The following is a 27407-nucleotide window of genomic DNA, read 5'->3' as shown; positions in this document are numbered from 1 at the left end:
CTGTGTGAAATTAACTATTAAGCTTATATTTGACATTTGCTATTATTAGACAGACATTTACAGTGTTGCCAGATTTATAAGTAGTTTTATTACATTAAATCTTAAGAAAGTGAAATCTTCGAGTAAGATACTTTTCTCAAAAAAAAACTAGGAAATTTATTAATTATAATTTTTTAACAAATTGTAAGTATTTATGTAGAAAAAATTAAAATTGAAAAAAAAAAATTTTTCTCGTATTCCTCCTTCCAGTCAATAAATCTCGCACTCGTTTTAAGCTGTCACTAACTTTTAAATGCCGCTTAACCGCTATGGTTTTCGAGTGGGTCCACACTGGCTACTCGCATTAACCCATCATCACTTGCTTAGTAATAGCATTGTAAAAAGTGCAAACGAAAAATAAAAGAGTGCATAAGATGCATAAAAGTGCAATTCGCAATCGTTACAATTTTCTTTTCAATTAATTTTCACTTTCGAATCTATCAAATGACGAGTCATAAATATTGTTGTCGCTGGAAATGGTGTGGACGACAGTTGTTAGTCGACGAACGGCAGCACGCAGGCGCACAAACGCAACGCATACTTTTAAACACCGACAAGTGTGCCTGCCTGTGTATTTTTGTGTGAAAGCAACCGTGTAGCGGCAATCAAGTGACAATAAAGCTTGCCGCCTGTTTATAGTCGGCAATGGCTTCAGCGACACCATCAGGCAGCAGTTGCAGCAACAGCGCTTACAATGTAAGCAACAACAACAACAAGTACAATAATAAGTATTGATGACCAAATGCCGAGCGGATGTTGCAGCTCGCCTCTCGTAATGGAGAGATTACAGGAAATATTGCAATGAGAGTAAATAAACTTATCGGTTGTCTGTTGGCCATTGTCAGTCAGCCGCACTGGCATTCTTGCCAGTTAATTTCAACTATAAAATATGCGTACAGGCACATCGCATGCGCGGTATTTCTGTTTGTACTTGCTCGTTTATCGTAGTTTTTGCTTTTAGTAACTGCTAATCTAGCTATTAGTTGAACAACCTAGTTTTTTACTATTTTACGTGTACGAAAATTCGTTTGTGTGTATGTGTGGGCAATTTCATTTCTTTTGGTTTGTATAACTGGATTGACTGGAAGAAGGTCCTCTGATATGGTTCGGCTCCTGTTGGCGAACTTTAATGGCGGAAGAGTGGCAATCAAGCGGCAGTAAAAAGTTTGAAAGTGCCATGAAGTGATTAAGTAAGACTCGGCTTTATAGAACATGCTTTGTAAAGCAAAGAGGAGTACAGAAGAAGCACATAACACAAGAATCGTAAATTTAAATTTTTATGCAAAAACTAGTGCCTTCTTGTTCTTTATTCTTATTCTTTATTTCTGTTTTAGTATATTATTTTAGAAGGACAGTTAGGGGTTTGAGTTAGCTTGGAGCTCTGTAATAATATAATAAATTAAGGAATGCGTTAATACATACCATAAGTATGTGTTACTTTAAAGTATAATACAAATCTGGAGACAAATAAATAATTGAGCTTCCATTACTTGATTGCTTATATGACTACCACAAAAGGTGCTATATTTTTAATACTTGAGAAAATATTGGTCAGAATATCGTTAAAATATATTTTATGGAATTTCATACATTTCCGAAAAATTTGCGAAATTTTTTTGACGAACACAATATTCGATAGTACCTCAACATTTTCAACATGCAAAAATGATTTGATATTTGATTCGAAGCTAGTCGTGGTTATATGTGTCCTAGAATTTCTCCTCTCATTTGTGGCACGTGACTTAATGTTATCAGACAAATCATTCTTCAAGAGACGTTTTTTTATAACAAAATATCATTCGGTGACCTTTTTGCCGTTGAGCGCTCCTAGAAATCTCTAAGTGTTGGTCGTAAAAGAAATTGTTTAAGATAGCTGACTTTCCAAAAATATGAAAGAAGCTTGCTGGAAATATTTTTCATGAAAATTTTAGTGTTCTATGCTGAGACCTCAAGAGAACGATCATTGTAAAGAAATCGGCGAAAGCAAGGTTTAAGGTAAACGTAAATTGTATTGAAAAGTTGAAAGATCGCTATAATCGGTTCATAGTTTTCGATGACAACTATGCTGAATAATAACTCTGCCAAAAATATGATTTTCTTTAAAATTACATGAACTTTCTCGGCTTTTTAGTTGCGGTATCTTGCATCTCGCTTTTGAGTAAATACGAGTTTTAGGTATGTATGTTGATAAACAAACGAACTATAAATTTTATTTTACAGGATAAAAAATTTATCAGCTGACTAAAAAACCATTCAACACATATATCAGTTATGGTTTTGGTGTGATATTTCATTAAGTTTTTTTTGTTATACTAAGTTTATTTTACGAACTTTCCAATCATATTGTTTTATTTAATTAATTTAACGAATTTATTTCCGTTATTCAAATTTTTAATGATGTCTCAAATTTTGTTTGGTATTTTTAAATTTTTACTTTAATTTTTTTTTTAATGTTTTGATTATATTTTACGCTTTTTATAGTTTTATTAAAAAATACATATACTCAGGTATTTTAAACTCACATTTCACACAAAATTACAATAAAACGTTAAATACGAAAACACAAAATTTACTTTCTGAAAATTTTAAACTAAAAATGTTAATATTTTCCATTAAAAGACTTGCAGTGCAATTAAAAAACTGAAAGAAACGAAATTCGATATCGAAATCAATGATTCGTACATAATATGAAAAAGCAAATGGCTTTTATTCACTCACAAATAAAGTCAGGCCTGCAGACGGACTCATAAATTACAGTTTTTGAAAAATTAATTATGCAAAATTACGAAATGCAAGATATTGATTTCTTTCAGCCATTACGGAACTGCACACATACGTACATACATACATACGTACATGTTTGAGTATGAACATTTTATAACATATCTAAACTGTTTGCATAGGAAACGTTAACAGTTAAAAAAAAAGTAATTAAAAAAAAGTAAAATAAAATGTTAATTAAAAATATGTCGTAAATATTTCAAAAAAAAAAAAAACAAAAATAATAATAACAATAAACAAAATTTTAAAAACTTTATTAAGCCGGTGTTCTGTGAATTAACGTTTTGGGAGTTGGAGCAGCTCAAAAGAACTATGTGTAAGTATTTATGTAATCAATTTATTGTTTGCTTACAAAATGCGCTTTTCGAAGATTTAGCTACCGGAAAATAGTAATAGTCACTTGTGCGTAACACAAGTACTGTTTACCATACCCAACACCTGCAACACAAAGTGCATTTAACTGAGACATAAAAATAAAGCAATAAAATTAAAAGCAATAAATCAATGATAAACTAAGCTATAGAATTTCCAATTTATGTGCTTACATAATAGGGTGTGTCGATTGCACAAAAGTTGCTTTATTGTTACAGCTGGTCAGTTCAAATAACCTGCAATAGAACCATTCTTAATTTGATTGGAGGATTGTTAGTACATACTAGAAATCTGCCGTTGCAACGTCGAAACATTTTATGAAATGTGTGAAGCTGCCACAACAACAACAATAACAATATGGAATATTAAGCTCTTTCACAAAACAGCCTCACTTGGATTTGTTTGCGGTCATTAAGGCATTTACAATAGAACGGAGAAGATCAATTTTATCGTTTTGGATAGGGAATACTTGTAGTATGGCGATTGAATAATAAATTGCAAACCTGCCACACCTTCTGAACTGGTGGATTATAAATATAAAGTAGTTATAATATTAGGTAAAGTAAAAAGTTCGTTCGGTTTTTTATTGATTTTTCAAAAGATGATAACTTTGTGTGCATTTGTCCGATTTAAGGCAAATATGCGCCGTTTTGTGCGTAAACTTGTTGCCAACGAGATGCCAACTTCATTATACCCCTCTCGTAGAAGACTGCGTCCCTATTGGCAAAAAGCTCGGAGAGCCAATTTTCACAGGCCTCTCTTGAGGCCAACTTCTTACCATTAAACGCGTTCGCCATGGACAGGAAAAGAGGGTAATCACTTGGTGCCAGGTCTGGACTATAAGGTGGGTGCATTAGAACCTCCCATCCGAGCTTCAGGAGATCCTGGTAAGTCACCAAAGACGTGTGTGGCCTTATGGAACACAATTCGGCCTCTGTTGGTCAAAGATGGCCTCTTCTGGATGAGTGCTGCCTTCAAGCGGTCCAGTTGTTGGCAGTAGAGGGCCGAATTGAGCGTTTGGCCATAGGTTAGCACCAAACACACAGCCAAACCTTCCTGGCCGTCAATCAGGTCTTGGCCACCATCTGGGCCGCTTCCCCGAGCTTTGACCACGACCGTTTGCGCTCGATGTTGTCATTAGTGACCCATTTTTCATCGCCAGTCACAATCCGCTTCAGAAACGGGTTCATTTTGTTGCGATTCTGCAGCGATTTGCAGATGGAAATTCGGTTGATCATGTTTTTTGCGTTAGTTCGTGTGGCACCCAAACATCGAGCTTCTTTTTGAATCCAAGGCTATGCAAATGGTTCCAAACGGTTTTCTGGCTTATCTTTAGTTTCTCAGCAATTAAATAAGTGCTCACGTGACGGTCTGTTTCCACTATTTCCATGATTTTATCGCAATTTTCGACGACAGGCCTCCCGACGCGTGGTGCATCTTTGACATCGAAATTACCGGAACGGAACCTAGCAAATCACTTTTGTGCTACACCTTCGTTTACAGTATCGGGCCCATAAACTAAATTAATATTTTCAGCCGCTTTGGCTGCTTCTTCGCCTTGATAGAAGAAAAATTGTAAAATATAGCGAATTTTCTCTTTGCTGGTGTCCATCTTTGACGAGCGCTCACAACGTACTGAGTCAATCAATCGAAAAACTGTCAAAGAAAAACTTTTAGTGCGAATAAACACGTTTTCAGCGCCGGATAGTATGACATGATGCGATACGTAACACTAGTACTATGGACAATAACGCCATCTCTTAAATAAAAATCGAACGAACTTTTTACTTGCCCTAATATTATGAATTCGGTGTCAATTCACATATCTTAAAAAAGTGATATTAACAACATTACGGAACTTAAAATTATTTTTTTAATCTTAATCCTTTACCAATTAGAGTGGATCCGTGTTTTTGTTGTAATTACGTTAATTTTTACTTGATTTCTTTGTGGCAGAAAACCTTATGTATCTGTTATGCATCGTAAGATCAAGAGTTTTAGAGAGTGTGAAAATCGTCTGCCTTATTGTTTTTTTACTTGAAAGCTAAAGAAAAAAGAGAAATTTGAAAAAACAACAACACCAAAACAATAATGTAAGTTTATATTTGCTTCAAATTTTCATGCTTATTTAATATTATTATTCTGGGTAAAATTTTGAAGAAGTGAACTTTACATGTTTTGCACATTTCAATAGTATTGTAGTTACATTTAAAAATGACATACTAAAATTTTAAAGAAATGTTTCAAATATTGTTTGAGTTACATGCTTCTAAAGAATTCAGTCCTCCTGAGTTTATCATTAAATGATCTTTGACTCGAAACAGCATTTTTCGAATTTGCTTGAGCGATTTGTCAGAGAAAAATAATCTGATCAGTATTTTTTGTTTGTTATGTGTATAGTTCATACAAAATGACTAATTTTAATAAATGACTTGATCAAAAATCGAACTTTGGTAGGCCAATATTTTAGGTAAAAGCACCATTTTGGTAATTTGTGAATTTTTTCGACCGAAGGTTATTGTGCTGGAAATATTACAGATTTCTTTTATGTTTCATCCACAAAAAAGCCCGGAATCACTGCAACAGTTTAGAAGCTTTTTTAACGAAGTTAGAAATTTGGAGGAAATACAAGTATATATAATTTTCTGTAACACTAGGTTGCTCCTTAAATCAATTTCGGTAAAAAGATTAAACGACAAAAAAAGCTTCACGATTTATTTATATTACCATAGCTTACATTTCGGCACGAAAAGAATGGTGTTATAATGTCTGCAATTTTTATTAATCGAAAAGTATCAAAGTATGCAATATTTTCGACCACTATAAAAACTTCATAACATTAGTTGGACCGCTTCTTGTACTAAATACAACTTGCCACATATTATGGAAATATTTTAAGCTTTAACGTGTTGTAATTATTGCATTTTTCTTTCAGAATTTTTGTTGTTGAATTGTAGTTGAGTATCTTATTACTGTCAACTGGCAGTGAGGTTAATTCTTGCATTTACGAGTGTAAGCATGACCGCCGTCACCTCTTCAATTCAAGCGGCCAGTAAGCAGCGGGGAAAAAAACAAAAAACTGACCATGAATGAGGTTGCATGAGAACACAGAGAAATATAAAGATACCACAAGCTGTGTGTAAGTGCTGGCTTACAAGTGCCACAGACTCTGTTGCAAGCAGCAGCAGCACAATAATGCGTGTCGACTCGAACGCTTTAATTTCTTGTTCAAGTTTTCAAAAAGCATGCAACAAATGCCACATGCAAACATATTTACACACATACGCATATAAGTAAGTGTTAGTACAGCAATTTATTTATATATACGAGTGGGCCGCCAAATGTTTAGTTGCAAGATAAACATCGCGATATGAAATCATATCAAGTGACTCGTCAAATACTCGTGCTCGTACACACACATACACGCTAACTGTTAAGGAAGGCAAGCGGCCAGCCAAAAAGTGCAGTACTAATATTGCGCATCTAGGGCTTATAGCAATCGAAAGCAACAACAGAAGCAACGTCTTAGATGCAACTACTTATTGCTCATCGCTGCTGGCGGGATACATAAAAAATATTTCAACATTTATTTGCTCTTAGCTAGTTGCAGGCGGTGGCAAGATTGCGAGGCACTGAAAGCCTAAGCAAAGATTAACAAATACACGCGCACACATCAGTACATTCGTTTATGCATACATTTGTATATCATTTGTCGCTGGCGATAAATGTTGAGCAACAAGTTGCTGCAATCGCGCTAATACCTACTGGTGGCAGGTGCGTGCGCTTGGAGGCTTTGAGGCGCCTTAGGCACTTTGAAGTTAAAAACAGAAGATATTTTAATGAAATATTTGTCTAATGAAATTGTTGCTAATTACTGAAAATTTCATGAGGTCATTTTTCACGGCACAGTCCTAGGTTCGATCTTACTTACGTACTTATCTTACTTATAATTAACATCAAACATGTTTTTTTTTTCTAGTTTAAAATTCAGCAAAAATTTGGCATATACTCTTGCAACATGTTGCCACAGAGTATAATAGGTTTGTTCACCTAAAGGTTGTTTGTAGCACTTAAAACTAATCGATATAGATGTAGGGTTATATACATATATATTGTCAGGATGATGAGACGAGTTGAAATCCGGGTGACTGTCTGATTGAGAAATTGAGATATTTTGATGAAATTTGGTACACATATTCCTTGGCACCCAAGGGAGGTTGGTGTTGCAAATGGGCGGAATTGTACCATTGCCGCTTCCACAAAATGCCATTAAACGAAAAATTTTAAAGTGCCATAACTAAGCCGCTAATTTAGATGCAAAACTGTAATTTGATACAGGTGATAAACATTTTTTAAAAGTCAGCGTGGCTCCGACCCCTATATGGTTCAATATATATTTCTTAAAAGCCGTTTAAGATATACCAACCAAGCTTGCTAACAAGAAGGGATTTTATCACCTCTTCAAATTGTGGGAAAATGGGTAAAATCGGATAATAACCACGGATCTGTTGTGAAAATTGGACAAGGGGCGTAGCACCGCCCACCTTAAGGTCAAATCCTATATTTCAGGAACTACACAACCGATTTCAACCAAATTGGTGCGTCATTACTATTAGACACTGCAAAAATCGTCGAAATCGGATGAAAGAAATTCAGAAATAGTTGTTTTCTATAACAGTATGTCCTCTTTCCTTAAATGAATAAAATCACGGCGATACTTTCTTTAGTTTGACATAAAGCTTTGCCAAAACCTGAAGATGCCGCCTTTGTTCCTTGCAATTTGCAAGAATATCAAATGTTCGGTTACACCCGAACTTGGCCCTTGCTGACTTGTTTTTCTCTTAATACCATGTTCAGTGACTGTGGCCGTTTGACTCAGTTATTAGACTATATATATATGTATGTATATATTCATCCATAGTGCATAGATCATGTTCATTATTTAAGTTAGTCTTGTCATACACTCCAAGGGTTACTTAGAGAATTAATACTAATTTATTAACAATTAATAAGACAAAAGTTTTGTATAAATAATCGATAGTAAACAAATAATATTTTTCCCAAGTTTTTAGTACAAAAGTAAGACCTGAAGTTACTGAGCGGAGGAAAGTAAAAATTATTACTAAAATCAAAAGTTTTTAACAAATTCTTTGTTTATTAAATCGGAAAGAAGTTAGTATTCGACGGATACAGTTATTACAAATACACATTATTTAATGTGACAGCTTGTTAATTTTAGCTAATATTAACCATAAAAATTATCGAATTCGCGAAACATTAAGTATTCAAAAATAAATAAATAAATCAAGGGATCGACGTATCATATATATAATAAACGATATTTTGATATATCGATATATTTTTAATCGATATTTTTTTGAATATATATCTTTTTTAATCAATATATTTTCGATAATTTTATATCTCGATATTATATCAAAGCTGCAGTTAATAAGAGATGTCAATTTTTTGCGAAATTTGATTACAAAGAAAAACTGCTGAAATATTTTTATTTCTTAAATTCAGCCCTATGCATTCAATATAATTTTTAAAAGTCAAGTCAAATCCGGAATATGGTGCCTTAATTTCATTATTAGTTCAATTTCAGTTTAAAGTTTCTCTAAAATAATAATCCGATTTTGTTTGAAAATAGATAACGTGTTTATGCTAAGTATTAAAGACCATGGCAACTCTTTGGTTTCGGATCACACAATAGAATTTCAAAAATAAAATATGCATTGAAAGCCCCTTCGTAAGCGCGACACTGGCCGTTATTTGATATATGTATGTATGTATGTACTCGAACTAGTGGGTTTGCCTACTTTAAGCACCAGTTAAACCTAATATGACGCTAAAGCGGACGCCGGCTACATCAGCGCTCATATTGGTGGAGCAACAACACCCAGTCATTTGTTAATCAGCAGCAAAGATCAAAATCAACACCAACCACTCAGCCGCAACGCCGTCACTGGCACTTTTTTAATTGAATTAATCGCCGGCAATAGCGTAATTCCGGGGAGGTGGATTCACTAGTCACACTACGTGCCAGTACGTGTCGCTTACTAAGCTGAGGTGTGTTGGTGAGAAAAAAACGATTGTTTGTTTTACCTCGGAAAATTTTTGATTGATATTTTGACATTCGAAAACGGTGAGTTCACACAAAGATAAAACTATTTCGAACAGCTAAGGTTTATCGCACCCATTTCGCCTGTTGCCTGGCTGACTGATCAACGCCTCAATGGGTGTTGCTAGTTCATGCCCAGTGTCAAATTTTCAACGGTTTCTTTTTCGTTCGTGTGTATTTTGTTTCGGCTTTGTTTTTGGCATGACTCTAAACTCTGTTGTTTTGTCGACACTTTCGACACGTTGCATCTCCGGAGTGTTGGGCGTTTGCGCGCGGTCACTGGGTGTGTGATTAATTTGAATGGATGTGTGAGTCAACAACGTTTACAACAATTTAAGCTGAGTTAAAGTTGAGTGGCTTTTTAATTTTATTGCAATTTTAACAGAATAATTTCTATTTCATTTATGCTTTTTGTTTTTGCTATTTTGTAAGTAAACTGAATTTCTTTTGAACCCTTGCTTTCACTTTTGCATAATTAAAAATCAATTTTATCATACAACTAAGTTCACCATCAACTTACCACAACAAATTACAACAACAACAGCTACAAAACATAAACAAAAAGTAGACTGCCGGCAGCAAGCAGGTGATGCCCGACAACCGCGACAAACTTGCCACCATTTCCAACGCCATCACCAACACCATCACCATCACCGATTGATTGACACCAACTGGGCCGGCAAGTGCTGCATGTCAGTGGCGTATTTCCGCGCCGAATGAATACTTTTTCTTAAATAAATATCAACCTCAATAGCAGCGTCCATGAAGGGGTAGCGGGATACATACATACTGGCATGTGGCATGTGGCAGATATCTACATATGTGTATGCGCTTTAGTAACTGTCGCATTGTTGCTGCAGGCATATTAAATTGCGGCAAAGATGAATTGCTGGCGTTAATTTTTGGGTGCAAACGCCTGCACACACATATACATACACCATACAATCATACATATATGTAATTATGTATATTTAATATGTCTGGCAATATTATGGTTTTTTGTTGCTTGTCCTCGCCTGCCAGTTAAGTAAATAAATTTCATTCACTTTTTGCCTGAATCTTTATTTCATTTGTGTTTGACACGCGAATTTCGGCGAAATGTGTTGGCAATGACATTACGCATAATAACGGTGAGCGTCTTGTACAGGCGATTTGCTGCCCGGTTGGGTGTAAGTGTGTGTGTTCGTGTGTCATTTGCGGTACAATCAAAGTTAATAAGAAAGTTGATACCTTTTTAATTGAAATTTAAACTTTTTAAATGCTGTTGTGGGTAACAAATTCCCAAAAAAAAAATGAAAATGGAAATTAAATCTGCGCTTTTGATATTCTGCCATGTATTGAATACGAATTGTAATTAATATAATTTATAGAGATTTGGAGAATAAAATTAATGAGAATAAGCCTAACTACGTATATAACGGTACCAAGCACAATACACCGTAACTAAAATTAAGCTTACCAGCTAAGCCTTACAGTTTACGAAAGGGTTCAAAACACTCCAAAATAAATCAGGTAGTCTGGAGTTCAGTATCGCAGACCTGTTGTCCCTGTTTAGAATTATGGGCGCATACCATCTAGACTTAGCTTTTTTGTACCTAAATGAAAGTGCTCTTTGGATTTGTTATGCTAGAATATCGATCGTGGATTTCTATTTGTTAATATAGGGTTTGTATGTGTTTTTAAGAGTTAAGTTTCGGAGTCCCGAAAATATCAAATTTTGTTCAGGCTTGGTAGTGAGCAGAACTTTTTCCATTGATTCTAATATATATTTTAGTATTTAATATATGCAAAGGCTCAATCAAGAGATTTTTTACAGCCCAAGTGGCTTCATTAACGCCACATATAGAATGTAGCTCTCTACAATCTTAAGCTGAATTTTTTCTCCTGATATATTTGAAACTTTAATTGTATCTTGAGGCTATCTTAATCATCTTCTGGGAAGGGGATGTGCAATAGAAGCGTATTTTGGCTGAAGACAAGGATTTTACGCGGAAGCTATTAAAACGACTAATAAAACTTAAAGGGCTACACCCCCGAGTGAATATCAAAACGTCTAATTTGGTATATATACCCAATGTAGATATATTTGAGAATATTTTCCAAAAATTTTAAATTGACCTGGCAAATAGTTTCGGAGATAACAGCACATTTGTTAGAATTTTTGAACATAGTGTAATCGGCTTCCAAAAGTTTAAACGTGTTTTTCTCAAAAGCCTGTTTTCAGACTCGGAAGCTAAATGTCTCCGAAGCGGCTGACCATTCGACTTAAATTTTCACACGATTTTTATACTCTCGCAACTTGTTGCTACAGAGTATAATAGTTTTGTTCACCTAACGGTTGTTTGTATCACCTAAAACTAATCGAGTTAGATATAGGGTTATATATATATAAATGATCAGGATGAAGAGACGAGTTGAAATCCGGGTGACTGTCTGTCCGTCCGTCCGTATGTGAAAGCTGTAACTTGAGTAAAAATTGAGATATCTTTATGAAACTTGGTAGACATGTTTCTTGGTACCGTGAGACGGTTGGTATTGCAGATGGGCAAAATCGGACCACTGCCACGCCCACAAAACGTCATTAATCAAAAACAAATAAATTGACATAATTAAGCTCCACAACAAGATACAAGACTGCAATTTGGTACACAGGATCAAATTAGGGAGGGGCACCTGAAATTTTTTTTAAAAAGTGGGCGTGGTCCCGTCCCCTAATAGGTTTAATGTGCATGTCTTCTAAACCGCTTAAGCTATAACAACAAAATTCACTGAAAGCAAATGGTTGTATCACCTCTATCTGAAGTGTGAAAATGGGTGAAATTGGGTGACAACCCCGCCCACTCCCTGGAGATCGGCTACGGATCACGGGTTTCAAAAATTTGTGTATATAAATCGCCGATTAATAAAGTAAAATAAATTCTATAAATGTTTTTGTTTATTTAGTAAATTATAAAAATGGCTCTTTAAAAAAGGTTTACATTTAATATAACCCCACTTTAGGACAAGTAAGGATGCTATCGAAATCCAAATGACTATCACAGGTGTATATTTTTGCTTAAAGAATATACTGTTAGTTTGGCAATGTCTTCAGATTGCTTTAAGCTATTGGAGGTCCTAATTTAGACTTCCATACTAAGCCTTTCAAAGGATTCATTTCAGATTTTTCGTTGTTTAATATATAATTGGCTTTGTCAAATATTTTTAATTTGCTCCGTTTCAATTTCTTTTCGATTTTAGTTTTCTGTTTCTTCTTTATTTCACATTCTGCCTCTGCATTAAAGTAGAAAAATTTGTGTGCGAGGCAACATTGCCCACAATTAGAAAAGAGTGCAGACGAATTGAAGTTGTCTTCTGTGATAAAAGGACTAATGAAAGATATTAAAAGATAATTGGCTCTTAGGAAGAACATTAACCTCACCTTTTGAATAGAGACCCTTTCAATCTAAATATATTATTATTACAGAAGCATATCTAAAAACGTCCATGTATAGCTAGGGATGTATTGGGGTTGAGATTTGCAACTTCATAGTATAAATTGGAAAATTCTGTTAGTCTAATGATCGAACATTTGACAGGGTGGGAGCAACGCATTATTCTTATAATTATTTTTCCTCTCTTCTATTCTTGCTTCCTCTCTATCCGGTTATTTAACTTCGTTAACTTCTTAGCGATTTCATAATGGTGCGGGTCATCTCTTACTTAACGGCACAAATGCGGTAATTGACAGATAAGCAACAAAAGGAGAAGAAGTATTGAAAAGAAACAGCAACAACAGTAATAGCGGTAACTAAACTGAGAAGTCACGTCAAAAGCAACTCGAACGCGTCTAACAAAGTAATTAAAGTAATACGAATACGGGTTGGACAAGTTCTCGCAAAAGCAGATGCAGAGGCGCTAAATTAGCTAAATGAATGAGCGAATGAACGATTGACTGATGGGCCAAGTTAAATTTGTGACAAAATGATTGCTGTCAAAGCAATGTAAAGCAAAGCTGAAGCAACGGAGATAATGCAACTTGAATATAAAATGCACACACACACACAAAGACATACATTTTATTTATTCCGTATATGGCATATGTGTGTATATATAGTACGTGCATGATTATAACGGTCGCGCAATCTCTTCAGCTCATAATGAAGACATTTCCAAGAAAATATGCATGCAAAATGCCAGCTAATATTTTATCTAATTCCTGTAGCTTAGACATGCGACGCACGGAAAAATTTAATGTGACCTGGCAGCGCGAACTGAAAGGAATTTCGGTAGGCACTTTTGACCGACAGGTGACATTGAAAAGTTGAGGTCAACCAGGTTGGCTATTTCTGCGTTGCATTAATGCATTATGAGCCGAGTGCGGGCGACCTGTAGCGGTAGTGCATAGCTGTCATGCCATTCTTGCTGCAGCGCCACTCGCACCGCGCACACACATTCCAACACAATATAATACTTTGTTGAAAATGCGTTGCATGCAACATTAGTTCATTATCGCCAGCAATTTATATCGTGCCGCGGAGTGGTTGCACATGCGCGCACACGTAAATGTCAGCTCACACATTATTTATGCATGTGGCTGGATTTGGCATTCTCAGGTGAACGAAAGTTGCACTCGAGCGGCAGCAATTGTCGTTCCCGAAACACCCGCATGTGTGCACCGCCGTCGTTGCTGCTGCCGAGGTCATACCCTTGCAACTAATTGCCTGTGCACGCAAACACTCGCATTCTCGCCACATCTTTATACGCATGTGCGCATCGCTGGCATATCTGCCAAGCAGTGGCTGCTTCTTCTTAGCTGCCGCTAATTTATTTTCAAATTTATCTCATTGCGCGCTCCATTGGAAGTGTTTGTGGACACAGCAATTTACGTGGGTTGGGCGCTGAGTTAAGTGATTGGTTGGCCGATATGATGGGAGCAGCAACAGCACGTCGATGTTGTTGTTTTTGCCACAGCTAATTCAAGTGTTTGTTCCTCATGCGTGTGTGTATATGGATTTTCATATTTTAGGCTTATCGGCGTAGATCGTTAAAGCAATCAGCGTCGGTGACAGTTGCGTCAACTCCTCGAAAATTTCTGATTTGCTCTCTGTTAGTAGTACCGTAATTTTTCCGATGAGCTACTCTTTTGTGTGTTGTCGAAATGCCATTTCTCATAATTATTTTTCTAATTATAATTTTCGGTTTTTTAAGAGAACAAATCGATATCGCGGTGCATTCGTTGTCTCGCAGAAAAATAATATTTGCTTGAAGAGTAATGTTAACATTTAAGAGTGTTTCGGTGAGAGTGTGTATCAAAAGTAATTTAAAATTTCATGAAGTTGTTGTTGACCCTCAAAAGTGATAGATATCAACAAAAAAATTTTAATTGATTTAACATGTCAGATAATGAAAGTTTTAGAGCTTTATTTAGGCTTTCATATAATCACACAGAGGGCGCTCCGAACGCTTACTTTTGAAATTACTTCTAAATATCGGCAATCAAAGTTCGAAAGAATATAACTCGTTGAAAACTAATCTGTTTCCTGTGTAACCAGTATGATTTCCAAAGTAGAATAAGCAAATAAATTGATCCCGGAAACTTTTTCAAATATATTTACTAAAAGCTTACATAAAGCTTACATGTACAGGATATTTGCGATTTTTGGGCCTGATCACAATTGTATTTCGTTTATAGGTCCCAATTTTTACATCTGATCAAATTTGAACTCGGAGTGGTCCATTCAAATTGCGCGCGCAAACCGAATCGTTGCACTTTTTTTTGATAGATAGGTACAATCTTTTCTATCTACTTTTATATAAAGGTATGTATATCCCCTATATCAATTATTGTGTAATTGGCGCTGTACATGAGATACATATGTATCTCTCAAAATTTTACATTACAAGTGTAAGTGTGACATATTACCGCCTGCAAATAATATTTCTTTATACACGAAGTGACCGCAAGAGTCGACCGCCCAACGAGCCAGTCCGCCTGTGCTAAGCACAACTGGTTCATGTTCTTCTAACGAGCCGATGCGAATTTGCCACCCAAAAGGTGTACGCTTATAAGCTTTCTGAGTAAATGATTTAATCGCTTTCTTATTAGAAGCTAAAGTGCGATCAAAAACGCGCGCGAATGCAATTAATCACTGAGGAGAAATGGCTTCAAGTAGGCGACAGAGCATAAAATCAACTGTCACATCAAGCGAGAGCACATTTTATGGAAATCATACGTATATACAAATGTATATACATATATACATCTGTGTTTAAAGCGTTTTAAATGCGGTAAACGTTGTGGCAAAAAGCACACACAGTCATCATGCCACATCAGGTGGCACATGCAGTAGCAACTGTAGTAGGCTGCGTATTTCACTTATGACTAAGGAGGAAGTGTGTGTGAGTGTGTGACGACTGCCAAGCGGGCGAGTACTCCAAATGCATGCGACATTTAGCGGATGCGCGTGATAAATCACAACCGCCACATGTCATTAAATGAAAACCATATTCAATTAAGAAATGACAACCGCTGGAACAAGCATAACAGTGCTTAGCAATGAGTAGTAAGTGAAACGCGACTGTGACTGCAAGCGCGGCTAAGAAGGAGACGGCGCTTAATGCCAGCCAAAGTAGACGGCGTTGCAGTATTTCCTTTGCGGCATGTGGCGGTGGCAGGACACACATTTTTATTTTTATTTTATTTTCCTTGCTGTACAAATGTTGGCAATCAGAGAGCAACATTTTCGGTGACGCCGCTGCTGATGGCGTTGTCTGACAGCTGCAGATAGCGCATGATTAGCTGCACACACAAATACTTGTGTACATTTATAATTGCAGTTATTGCGCAGCAGCGGCTGATAGCTTCGTAAGGCTTTTATTTAATTCCACTTTGCAATGCAAGCGGCCACCTTTGCGGCTTAAAGTATGCCGGCGAGTATACTAAGTTATGTGTATGTGGTAACGGTAATTCTGCAAAGTTGTAACGGCAACAACAACAGCAGCAGTAGCAATTGCACACATTCAAGGAGCGTGCTGCGCGGAATGCCTTTGGATGGCTATTCTTTTATTTACTTATTCACATTGCAACCGTACTTGCTGTGCGTTGCCATGTCGTGGCCTTGCCTAGTATCGTACAGACACTGTGCAACATGTTGTACATGCATATGCTTGTGTTGCGGCTGTAAGTCTGCCTTGGTCTTTATCTTGCGTCTGCCTTTTCGACTTTGATTTGGACTAAGTTTGGTTTTCCGCTTTCGGCTTTATCTTTGCTCTGCTTTGCAAAATGCGCAAGGAAAGCGCTGTTTGGCAGTTAAGAATAACATACAAGCGCGCATGCGCTATGCATACATCGCTGCTGTGTACTTTGAGAAAAAAAGTTGGGTTTATTGTTTAGATTTTTTTATATATTTAAATATTATAATTCTCAATTAGTATGTATTCATGGAAGAGAAGCATAAGCTTTAAACTGAAGGCTTTTAGAATTATTCGAATCGTATTTTTAAGGAAATCAAAGAAGATGTAGTGTTGTATATATAAAACCTTGCGGCTCATGGGTCTACCTGTGTAAAATAAAAAGTTCAGTTCCTTCCATTTTTTGATAACCTAAAAAAGTTAGGTTAGAGAATCGAACCAATTCCACGCTTTTTGTCTTTTGAATTTCGCGGCTATGTACAAAGCGCTACAGAGCTCGTATCTGGCAACACTATACATAATTTGAAAGGTCTTGACATAACCTACAAAACAACGCTATGCATGATTAGTTTGGATATTGCGTTCAACAGTTATAGACGTGTAAACATGGAGTTCACTAACGCCGAAATTCGCGCTATTTTAAAGTTTTCCTTCGTTAAAGGCAAATCCGCTAGAGAAACGTTCCGTGAGATTAATGGTGTTTTGGGGGATGGTACTCTATCACTTCGAACCGCGGAGGAATGGTTTCGACGATTCAGTGCCGGCGAAAACAACAGCCGGCGGAAGACCTGTGACGACAAATACCGATCAAATCATGGAATACATCGAGCTAGACCGGCATATGGCATCTCGTGACATCGCCCAGGAGATGGGAGTTAGTCACCAAACCATTTTGAACCATCTGCAGAAGGCTGGATACAAAAAAAAGTTTGATGTTTGGGTGCCGCATAATTTGACGCAAAAAAACCTTCTGAACCGAATCAACGCCTGCGATATGCTGCTGAAACGGAACGAACTCGTCCCATTCTTGAAGCGGATGGTGACTGGCGACGAAAAATGGATCACATACGACAATATCAAGCGAAAACGGTCGTGGAGGGGGCTTCTACGAGGAAGGTATAATGAAGTTGCCGTCTAGATGGAAACAGATCATCGAACAAAACGGCGCATATTTTAACTAAATCCGATCACTGTAACACTTTTTATAAAGCATTGAATGAAGAGCAAAAAAGCGGATATTTGACAACCTTATAACTGTAATGTATATGCCGATCAAGCTGTCAAAACAATCTCAGCAACAATCTAAAACGTCTGAACCATTAAATTTATTCTTGGGGATAATACCGCAAGTTTGCATGCGAATCGGCATATAAATTGGGCAATGGGCGTAGCACCGCCCACTTTAAGGTGAAACCTCATATATCTTAGATATCGCACTTCGACCACGCTTATTTCCCCTGTTAACGTAGTACTAAATTCCATATGTTTTTTTTCTTTTTTGAACATATACAAAGAGAAGAGCCAATAAAATAACGAAATAAAACTTTGTACAAATCGGTTGCACCGAAAATAATCCATAAAGTAACTCAATTTTGATCGGTCAGGTGTATGGCATATGCTATAGTGGTTCCATATCGGCGGTTCCGACAAAAGACGTGTGCAAAATTCCAGACCGATATCTCAAAAATCGAGGCACTAGTTCTAGTATATACAGACAGACGGACATGGCTAAATCGACTCAGCTAAAAACTTTATGGCACACTTAATATTCCCTGTTCAGTGTATAATAAATTCGTATCCTCAACATTTGCCATTTCTACAGAACTTTATTTTTCAGTCTATTTGTGCCACCGTAAAACTAGTCAAAATTAAGTTGTCTGTCTGAGAAAGTGTGAATTAATCAAAATATGCAAATCATTAGAAATTCGCCGATATTTCATTAGTGAATTAATAGTTTCAAGCGTTGAAATGTTGGCGCTACTAATTGCTACCCGATTTATTGCAAAGATGTTCACTATTCGATGCGAAAATAAAGTTTTCGTTCACAAGAAAACACAAACTGAGCGCGAAAATCAGAGAATATGTAAATCAAATGACTTCCGTGACGGCATGAGGCTAAGCAGAAGTGTTAGACATTTTATCAGAATGCTTGCTCATTCTAAGTGCTGATACTTAGCACATAACTGTAAAATATTAAAAAATCGAAATGTTTCTTATAACGGTCGCCGGGTGGTTCAACTCGCCTTGTAGCGACATTTTCATAACACCCATGCGCATTAATATGCGAAATTACATACATTAGTTGTATTGTGTGCACTCATATATGAATGTGTGTGTGTGTGTGTGTCGACTCCTTCGAAATTTTTGATTAATCGAAGATGCAATTTCATAATCATCATATCGTAGCTTTAAGGCCTGAGCAAAACCAAACACGAAGCAAACAACAAGCATAATGTACCGTTGTAGCAGCATTACAGTTAATTTTCGTATTTTGACTTCGGAACAGGCAAACTCACGGCTAACAAATTGATAAATCGTGCATCGCGTATTTGCTTAAGGCGCTCAGTTACCACTTCGTTTTGCAACGATGAACCAAAACCGAAATACACAATCGCTTATTGCTGTTGGTTTGTTTGTAGGCATGCAAGTGTGTATATGTATGAGTACTAGCTATGTCCACAGGTAATCACTAATGGGCAAGAGTTGAAAAGTCAAAGAGTGTCAAGTGACAAAAAGAAAAGAGGCGACAAAGCCGATTCTGTGGTGAGAAAGAAGAGCGTGTCTCAGCTTACGTGTAAATATACAACAACAACAACAGCACTCATTACAACAGACTATGTCATATTTGTTGTGAAGATTACAAAGGCTTGTGCAATATCTTTCAGTCACACAATTGCATATTTCCCGCCGGATTTTCATTAATTTTTATTGCGATGCTTCGGTGCTTTGGTGTACATCATTTATTAAATATGTTAAACTGCAAATAATATTTCGGTTGGTATTTCATTTGTTGGTTTTAACCCTTGTTAACCTAATCTCATTGTTGGCACTAGACAATCTTTCGATTGTTGAATAATATTTTGTACGAATGCGTCGGTATTCAATTACGGTAAATTGAAGAAGATTGTGTTAGAGAGCGCATTTGCTTAAAACAATAATTTTTTCTAGAGAATGGTATTACAAATCGACGAGAAAACAATTTGATACAAATACATTGCGATGCTTGAATCACTGACCGCAGAGGGCGCTTCGAAGACTATTTAAACATTCAACGTCGAAAAATGAAAATAGTTGTCAAAGCAGTCGATTGTAAAAAAAAATATCTTCATGCTGCTCTCATATTTCCCATTGAAAACAAAGATCAAAAGACAGCTTTTAGAATTTTATCAATAAACTCCAAAGCAAATTTTGGCCTTAAGTTAGGAAAGGATAAGCTGTATGCGGTTTAGAATGATTACCATTTAATTCAGCGAGTTAAAATCCAAAGATCAAGCTGAAAAGAATATGCTGTTCAAAAATCATGCATTTCTTGAATCTCGTAAGCTTTCGATTTGATATCGAACATAGGTTGTTATCAAGAGAGAAGTTGGCTCTCTGCCAAAGATTAAGTTAAAAACACTTACTTCTTAGAAAAAACTAAGAAAGTATTCACCCACTTATCTACTACTTTTTATAATCTTAATGCAGAAAGCTTAAAAATTTATATTACTCACGGTGTCCGACCAGGGAGACTGACATATTATATTTATTTAAATCGTTTCTTTGAAAGATAGCAACTAAAATTGAATGCATATTCTTCTTAGACTTAATCTTCAAGAGACTGATGGCGCAGTGGTTTAACTCTAAAAAGTAACCATTTTCTTATTAAATTATTGAAATAAGATAAATTCAGGTACATAACCGATAGTCTGTAAATAAAAACAAGTAAAAACGTTAATTTCGGCTGCATCGAAGCTATATACCCTTCACAGGTGCACATCTTATACCATAAAAGGGTATGAAAAGGTGTTTATTTTGATTTTGATCGGTAGTTTGTAGGGTAGCTACCATATATGATGTACTTGTAGTAGTCCGATGTAAACAATTTTTTCGGAGAGGATACTTTGTCTAATAGAAAAGGTTTCCATACAAGAATTTGAATTTTATCGGTCAGTTTGTAGAACAGCTATATCCTATAGTGCTCCGATTTGGTGGTTATCGGCAAATAAGTAGCTTATTTGAGCAAGAAGGATGTGTGCAAAATTTCAGGGACATATCTAAATTGATTCAGTTCGTCACACTGATATACTTTAGGGTAGATCCCGACATATAACCAATTTATATATTACAATAAGTAATCTACCGAGAATTGAAATCCAAAGTATACGCAAAACATGTTGAATATTAAGTAGAACGCAGTCACTTCTCATAAAATTATATACAATCTTCTCTAAGATGGATAAAAAAGTGAAATATCTACGGTTTTTCACGGGATCCAATAATTTTCATATTCAATGAGTCCTTTGAAAGTATCGCGAAATTTACGATATTAGCCAAAGCCACTTAAGTTGAGAATAATAGTTTTTCAAATCCTCCTATATTATCATCGTTCAAAATACCTTTTGGCTTACATCACAGAAAGAAAAAAATCAACAAACTTTTCTCTAACACTTTCTCTCAAAAACAAATAGACGATCAGTCACACTTACCTCGTTAATTTCATCCTCCAGCGCTCGCTGACGCGTCAATTCACGCAAGCGCTCACGACGCTGCTCCGTGAGCTGCTCCAGCCGCTTGGCTGCGCGATCGACCTCATTGAATAGTAATGTCACTTTGTGCAGTCTAATTGCAACATTCGCGTTGCCTGCTGCACTACAGTTATCTACCGCAACAGCATTATTAGCTACCGTCGCGTTGGCCGCTACTGTTGGTCGGCTGATGGTATCGCATGACGTCATTGAGCTGTACTTTAACGCAGCGGAGCGATTTTGTGACGACTGTTGTTGATGTGTCATGCTAAAGTTATAACTGCCACCAAAGCCGAGATGGTTGATGGATGAAATGGTGGACAATAGCTTGTTGCTGCTGCTGTGGCGATTGTTGTTGCTTGCACCACCGGCTCCAGAGCTGCTGCCATAAATGTTGCCGTTATGATTATGGCTATTTTCGCCAGCGTCAGTTGTCGTTGCTCCAACCAGCGCGAACGATTTGGCCAGCTCCTGCAAACGCGCTAGCTGTAAAGCGCCACGCTTGCGCAAATTATGTAATTTAGAATCCATAAGCGCGCGACTTAGCGCGCGATGTTGCGCATACAATTGGCGACGTGTGGGTAAACCCTGTAGGTCGGCGGAGCGTATGTCACTCATGGCGGCCACTAGCCGTTGGCCCGCCGTGGTGCATTGCCGTTGAAAGGGTTCCAGTGCGACGAAGAATTCGCGCCACTTCCGTGCGTCGTGATGATGCAAACCTTGCAATTTGCCGTACGGTATTTGCGATGGTGCAACACTTGTCGTGACTTCATTGACGCTAATGAATTTCAACGAATGTTGTTTTTGTTGTATCGCTGCTGCTTGCTGTTGCTGCTCCTGTTCATAAGGGGGAGAAAGAGGAAATCCAAGAAACGTGTGTTGTTAGTTACGATTTTAATAGTTGTTGTTTTTACATTCAATCATTGGGTCGGTCCGTCGTTTTGCTCTGTCCTCACTTCGTTTACCTACACATTTCTGTATTAGCACATCTGTTTGTCCGTTTGTCGGTTTGTCGCTTTGCTCGTGTCGCTTTGTATTTGTGTTTACTCTTTGCCAATCTTTTTGTTGCTATTATTGTGGTAGTTCTTGTTAAAAATCGGGTTAATTGGGTGTTATGTCGGGGCGTTAACCGCGTGCTCAGATGTTGATCATTTGTTCGCGAGCGTTTTTTTTCTTCCTACTTTGTGGGTCCAAGCCGGAGTCTACATTGTTTCTATCTACAATTGTTTCTTTGTTGTTGTGTTGCTTTCAATACCTTGTTATTTACTACTCATTGCTACTCATTCAATTGTTAGCGAATCGACATCAAGACATTTACCTCATTTTATTTAAAATGTAACTACAGTTTCGCCGGGTGGTGAGTTGTTTGTTCGTCGCTGCTTTGCCCTGGCCTCCGAAGGAGGTTCACACAAAGTTCAGCAGTTCACAACTGATTTATTTTGGGAATTATTTTCGGTTTTAATGCCAATTTTCGAAAATGTTCATTTGCACTTAAAACCCTTTATCGCATTTTATAGAATAGAAATGTGAGTGACAAATTTGGTAAGACCAGCTGTGAGGCGGAAAGTTAGTGTTTGTTGTTATATGTAGTGAAAGTATTGTTTTGACAAGGTTGAGAGACTGTAGGTTATCATTTGACTCCTAAAAAACGTATCCAACTAAGAGTTGAAGTGATAGGAATGTCTAGAATTGGGCTGTGGGTTTTGAGTGAATCCTAAGCAGAACCGAGAAATGTGCCGACTGCAAATTGGTAATCGGTATCACTAAAGGTTTTGTTCTCGCCCTTTATCTCCTCTTTGGCGTTCTAGGTACAACGTGTATAACTCGGACTAACAACAAAAGTATATAAGATCGGTTTTGTTGAATTAAATTCCTAAAAAAAGGTGCCCTTTTTAAAAATCTTAGGATCGTATTAAAGGCAGTACAGTTTGGTAATAGCGGTACAAGTTTTCTGAATGTCATAAATCTTAGTTTAGTTGAATAAAAATTTTGGGGCTCCCAAATAAATTCCCATAAAAATATGGAAAATTAAAAAATTGTCCATAAATTTTGGTCTTACAAGCCTATGTAATGTGGCCAAAATACAATTTTTTGTTTTTATTTTGTTGTAGTTGTTATTTAACTGTTTTCAGTTTTGTTAATGTGTGTGGGTGCAACTCACCTTAATGCAACTCTCGTTATTCTCGCCATTAGCGCAACTGCTGACAGCCGTATTATTGCCAAATGCTGAGAGCTGCTGCTGTTGTGATTGTTGTTGTTGTTCCAGTAGTAAGCTGTGTTCGAGGCAAACGGCAAGAATTTCGCAATACGCAATTTGCCTTGTCAGTAGACGCAGACTTTGGCAAATTAAGTCGATTACGCACATTTGGCCCGACTTTTCGATGGCAATTAGAATGGTGAACGTTGGTGTTGCAGCACCGTGGCTGCCACTGTTGCCGCTGTCGTTGCTGTTGGTGGCGTTGCTGCTGTCAGAAATCGCATGGGCGGGTGATTTAGCAGCGGCGACTGTGGCTGTTGGGACATTTGAGGTGACTGACACACTTGTGGAGTTGCCAGATGCCAACGTCGCTGCGCTGGCCATTTTCGGTGTCGACGGACGGTTGATGAATGCTGGTTCTGCTTGCGACTCTTCGTGGCTGTGTTGGATTTGTTGTTGCATTGAAGGTTGTTGCTGCTGCTGCGTTGTGGTACGGTCATTAGCATTCACAGTTAAAGTTCTGCAAATTGAAATTGAAAATGAAAACAACAAATATTTTAGAAAAATGCGTGACTGATCAGAAAAAAAGCGAATGAATTGCATGGAGGCGATGCAGATAAATATTGAAACTCGTTAGAGAGACATATGTACACGTTTTGTACTCGAGATTTTTACCAGCTGCAGCAAACTGATATTATCTGCTTGTGCGTGTGTATGAGTGCGTAGATATCTTGCTCTAAGCTCTGAGAACTATTGTAGATAAATGATCGATCATTAGCCGATCTGTGGATAAACTTGTAAATAGTCAGACAAATGCATTTATGTATACTATGGCAAGGGATAACCCTGTAGGAAAATTTTCACGTTGAATAGAAGTGGGTGCGCTAATACTTCAGGTTAGAGAAGAACAGTGGCGAATAATAATTCTGGTGTACTGGTTAAATAATTCGAGCGCAGAGACTCAGGAATGATCAAGTAATATGTTATTCTGAACTGGAGATTCTTCTGGAAACTTTAATTTGAATTGCGTGTTCAAGTTGTAACACATTGGCCGTGAGCTAATTTTTATATTCTGAGTAAGGTCATTAAGTTTGCACTAGGTTTGTAACGCCCAGAGGGAAACTTGAGATAATCTATAAAAAATATATACTCATACATATATAAGATCAGCATGACGAGTTGAGTTGATTTAGCCATGTCAGTCTGTCTTTCTATAATATACTCGAACTAGTCCCCCAGTTTTTGAGATATAAATGTCAAATCTAGCACACGTTTTGTTCTCTCAAATAAGCTGCTTCTGATCACTTTAGCATTAGACCGTAAAACCGACCGAATCTTATTAATTACGGTCTTCGTATTGCAATTAAGCCTGTCATATGACATTTGCACTTATCCGAAACATACGGTTGGCTTTCCCTATCACTGTCAAAGCCTTTATGATAGATTTAATGTCAAGGAACAAGTGTAAGCTTCTGGTTAGGGTTTATTTCCCAACATAAATCTCGAAGAAGCCGCCGAGTTGATAGTTATAAAGCTTGTAAGCATCTGGATACGCTCCATAAAGTAGACTATTTTGATAAACGGCGGGCCTTTATGATGATCTTAGTAAGTGGAAGTCAAACTATTGCCTTATGATGGGACCAACCCTACATGGTACATTTATTTTAGAAAAACTTAAAAATATTTACGCATTAGTAGCCGGCTCGCATAATTTACAAACTGAACCCTGACACAGAAAATATCTTTATTATTTAATTTTTTTCTTGTCAACGAAAATTGCATTCACCATTAACTCAGCTCCACACCGGTGATCGTCTGAATATTGTTGCTGTTATAGCAATCGAACACAATCATTTATTTATTATCGCTCATTTGTGGCACAAACAGCAACGATAAATAAATGCATGAAAATAAATTCTAGATGTAGAATAACCCGAGGCAATGCCAAGCCGAACGCCGAAGGTGCGAGGTAAACCGCTTGTCGCAGCTTACAACACGCTCGCCATTTATTTGAAATGACGCCGCATGTGGTCAGTATTATCAGCGACTACTTTGTCTGTCAATGTTGGCAACAACATAGTCAACGACATTCGCGACTCTTCAGCCAAACACGCACAAACGGGGGGCATACGATTTGAAGGTGCATGCGGCGAGACTAGAGGCGCAGCGCTTCTTCAGATCAACCTACGCATTTCTTGTTGTCTCTCACCGATGTGATGGGCTTCGCATTTGTTGTTTTTGTAATAGTAGAGTTTCGTGTAATTTGCTGTCATTGGCTGAGTGACTTAGCACTTTGAGTTTTGTTGGAGTTTTAGTTTTTGTGAGTTGTTGTTGTTGTTGTTATGCAGTGGTTTTGTGATTTTGCTTTTTGTGAACGCTGCTGAGTCTATTCAAATGAGCTTAGAAATCTTGAGATATTAGTATATCAGATCAGATATTAGTATATCTTAGTTTTTAGCCAGGTTTTTTTACCATAATTGTGGTGTGCGTCTTGAGTATTATAAAATTTTTATTTCATCTCTTAATTGCTTGTAGCTGGTTTTGGTATATCCTACAAAGTGATCTATTTTAGAGAAAAATTTATTTATTCCTTAGTGACCCAAGGCACAAGAAACACACTATTTGAGTACTATGTCTAAACTAACTAACTAACAAAGTTGTTTTATCCATGAAACTGCTCTAGTCTACCTTATTTATTGGCATTCAAAAGTATTTTGCTGTTTTCCAAGGACGTGTGGTGTCGCTGTGAGTCTGTATATACATATTTCATGTTAAACTTTTTAGTGTGGTCCATGTTTTTGTTTTAACATATCTCAGAGATGTCTCTGCTTAAAGTGCTACAAGTGGTAAACTCTCATGACTCTCTTGTCATATTTCTGAGTAGATTATCTAATCTAATGTACTATTTTGGTCCGATATGGCTAACTTAAAAGCGTGTGTATACTCCACAAGTGATTGTCTAGTGATGTCAAGGTATATAATTCTAGATGAAGGTCTCAGAACATAAAGCTCGGCAGCGCTCGAATTCAGCCCCACCTTACTGACTTCGCGTTATTAATTTTTATTATTTGGATGAGTGCTGTGTGAATTATTGTCGCTTGTTGCGAAGATCGCTGTTCGCGCAGCTTGGGGTCACACATTTAATAAGCGCTACAAAGGTATGTCCGTGTGTGTGTGTACGTGCATGCTGTTGTAGTAATTTGGGTTAATGTCGCGTGTATTTGTCATAATTTGCCTGCCGGCTACTCGTTGCATATATTTGCCCAAACAGATTTGCAGGGGAATCTGTGCTATGTGCATTTGTAAACACGAGTGTGTGTGTGTAATCGTATGCGCATAATACTTGTTTAAACGGTTTTTGTAAAGTTGTTGGAATTTCGAAATAAAGATCTCAGACAAGCGCACCCATTAACATGAATCGCTAAGACTCCATAATTTAGGAGATAGTGGATTTGGCGCACAAACAGCAATAGTAACATAAAAAGTAGTTGAAAAATTATGTATTTAGCCATTCTTTAAGAATGTACTTGCGTCTTGAGTGGTAATAAATACATTGAGAATATTTGTTGACAGACAATCATTTTCTTGTTCTTTACATTTTTGATGGACCGGAAGTCTTATGATCTGAAAGAGGTCTGTCGTGTGACTGAGCAAACTAAAGTTATATGGGCTGTAACTGTTGAGGCGCTGATATACCTTTCTAATTTATACAGGAGAGACGTTCTGAACATCATAATCGGTGAGGTTATTGAATGAAAAGTCGCTCCTTCATCCAAGTGCCAGCTAAAATTCGATATTCAGTTTAAGGTAATAGTAGCTGAATATAGTGCTGAATACAAAAAAGTTTGGAGTTACTCTTCGATTTATTCAGCTATAATTTTCATTAGCTGAATAAGGGCTGAAACCAAAGGGCAGACTGTGGAGCTGAAGGTTCAAGGTTGTATGCTTTCTAGCCAACAAATGAAATTTCTGAAAGGTATTGTATTAGATTACCTGA

At 37.0% G+C, this 27407-nt stretch overlaps 1 protein-coding gene across 1 annotated transcript in view; it reads right to left on the bottom strand.

Annotated features, from left to right (window-relative positions):
* Nucleotides 1-27407, bottom strand: part of LOC106626003 (serine-rich adhesin for platelets-like) — a 168750-nt gene that overhangs the window by 12910 nt on the left and 128433 nt on the right. Inside the window, 2 exon segments of the mRNA XM_070111967.1 lie at nt 21175-22050; nt 23375-23930. Of these exon segments, the coding sequence (XP_069968068.1) occupies nt 21175-22050; nt 23375-23930 (1432 nt within the window).

The sequence above is a fragment of the Bactrocera oleae genome, chromosome 6, assembly GCF_042242935.1.
Source record: "Bactrocera oleae isolate idBacOlea1 chromosome 6, idBacOlea1, whole genome shotgun sequence".
NCBI lineage: Eukaryota > Metazoa > Arthropoda > Insecta > Diptera > Tephritidae > Bactrocera > Bactrocera oleae.
The sequence above is the reverse complement of the archived record's forward strand: the minus strand, read 5'-3'. Positions and strand labels throughout refer to the sequence as shown.